The sequence below is a fragment of the Salvelinus sp. IW2-2015 genome, linkage group LG30 (assembly GCF_002910315.2).
Source record: "Salvelinus sp. IW2-2015 linkage group LG30, ASM291031v2, whole genome shotgun sequence".
Classification (NCBI taxonomy): domain Eukaryota; kingdom Metazoa; phylum Chordata; class Actinopteri; order Salmoniformes; family Salmonidae; genus Salvelinus; species Salvelinus sp. IW2-2015.
The window spans coordinates 468,442-469,818 of NC_036869.1; the positions used below are offsets into that span (position 1 = coordinate 468,442).

General features: G+C 50.0%; 1 protein-coding gene across 1 annotated transcript; it reads left to right on the forward strand.

Annotated features, from left to right (window-relative positions):
- Window positions 1–6: 6 nt before the first annotated feature.
- On the forward strand, window positions 7–1,290 carry LOC112067874 (cohesin subunit SA-1). The gene is made up of 5 exons (XM_024134701.2): window positions 7–122; window positions 197–307; window positions 387–501; window positions 644–724; window positions 847–1,290. Exons 2-5 carry the CDS (start codon window positions 204–206, stop codon window positions 868–870), a joined length of 324 nt encoding a protein of 107 aa, XP_023990469.1. The 5' UTR covers window positions 7–122; window positions 197–203; the 3' UTR covers window positions 871–1,290.
- Window positions 1,291–1,377: the final 87 nt, after the last annotated feature.

Sequence of the window (1,377 nt, forward strand, 5' to 3'; positions counted from 1 at the left end):
GGGGCGCTAACCACCCCTCAGCTCACCTCCACCGTCCTCAGAGAAAACCCACGGCAGGCGGCGGACACACACCTACCTGACCACGACTCTGAACCTGGCTCAGAGAACGACTATGTACACAAGTAAGTGTGTGTGTGTGTGTGTGTGTGTGTACGCACGTGCACTGTCTGTGTGTGTGTAACCCTCTCCTCTGCAGTCCCCAGATGCAGATGTCTTGGCTAGGCCAACAGAAGATGGAGGACAGCAGGAAGGATAGAACAGCCATGAACTACATGAAGGCCCGCAACCAGACTGTCAGACAAACTGTGTACGTGTCTAGTGTGTGTGTGTGTGTGTGTGTGTCTAGTGTGTGTATGTACTGACCCCCCCCACCTCTCTCTCTCTAGTCGTGGTCTGATGGAGGATGACGCGGAGCCAATCTTTGAGGACGTCATGATGTCATCGCGAGGTCAACTGGAGGACATGAACGAGGAGTTCGAAGACACCATGGTCATCGACCTGGTCAGTGACATCACTTCCTGTCGCTGTGACATCACTTCCTGTCTGTCGTGTTTGATTCTGTCGTTTCGATCGTCAATTCTGTTGTGTAATTCGGCCAGTCTATATCGCATCATTCGTTGATTCTCGCGTTCTATCGTTCCAGCCTCCCTCCAGGAACAGGCGTGAGAGGGCGGAGCTCAGACCAGACTTCTTTGACTCAGCAGCAATGATCGAGGACGAGTCGGTAAGGCGAACAAACACACACTCAGCCTTGCAGTGGTAAACCAGTGTGACCCAAAGACATCTAAAACATGATCCATGATGATATCTGTCATTTAACGACATCTCTTTTGTCCGTTATCTCAGGGTTTCACCATGCCCATGTTCTGATCCAGTGTTCCCAGTCCTTCCTGGAAGGGGAGGGGCCTTCGACAGGATGAGCTGTCAATCAAACATCAGACTGTCTGTCAGAACTTTTATCACACACACTTGAACACCCAGACGAACTCTGATCAGCTAGTTGACGGCCTTGTGTGTGTGTGTGTGTGTGGAGTGGATCTGTTGGGATCTACCCTGAAGCTCCAGAGATCCACTCACTGGCCGGCCGAAGGATCCCACTCAACCCTGAGGACAAAATATCGTACAGAGTATCTATCGTACATAGAGAAGATCTTTTATCGTTCAGTGGACGTGTGGGTGTGTTGGCTACAAACCGGACAAAATATCGTACAAAACATTGTTCCACATTTCTTTAAAAATATTGTAAACTTTCAGCCCTTCCTGTTTGTTCCCACTGATTTGTTTTAACTTCCTGTTATTGTTAGCGTTCTGGCTAATCTCTCCGCTAGCTCTGTGGTACTCATGGCCCTGTGCGCCCGGCTATACAGTCCCCCATGC

Bases quoted from the DNA above. Each gene is read 5' to 3' on its own strand.
- LOC112067874 (XM_024134701.2), top strand. From the start codon at position 204: ATGCAGATGTCTTGGCTAGGCCAACAGAAGATGGAGGACAGCAGGAAG. The intron at 502-643 runs GTCAGTGACATC...CTATCGTTCCAG, and splicing joins ACACCATGGTCATCGACCTG to CCTCCCTCCAGGAACAGGCG. The intron at 725-846 runs GTAAGGCGAACA...CCGTTATCTCAG, and splicing joins CAATGATCGAGGACGAGTCG to GGTTTCACCATGCCCATGTT.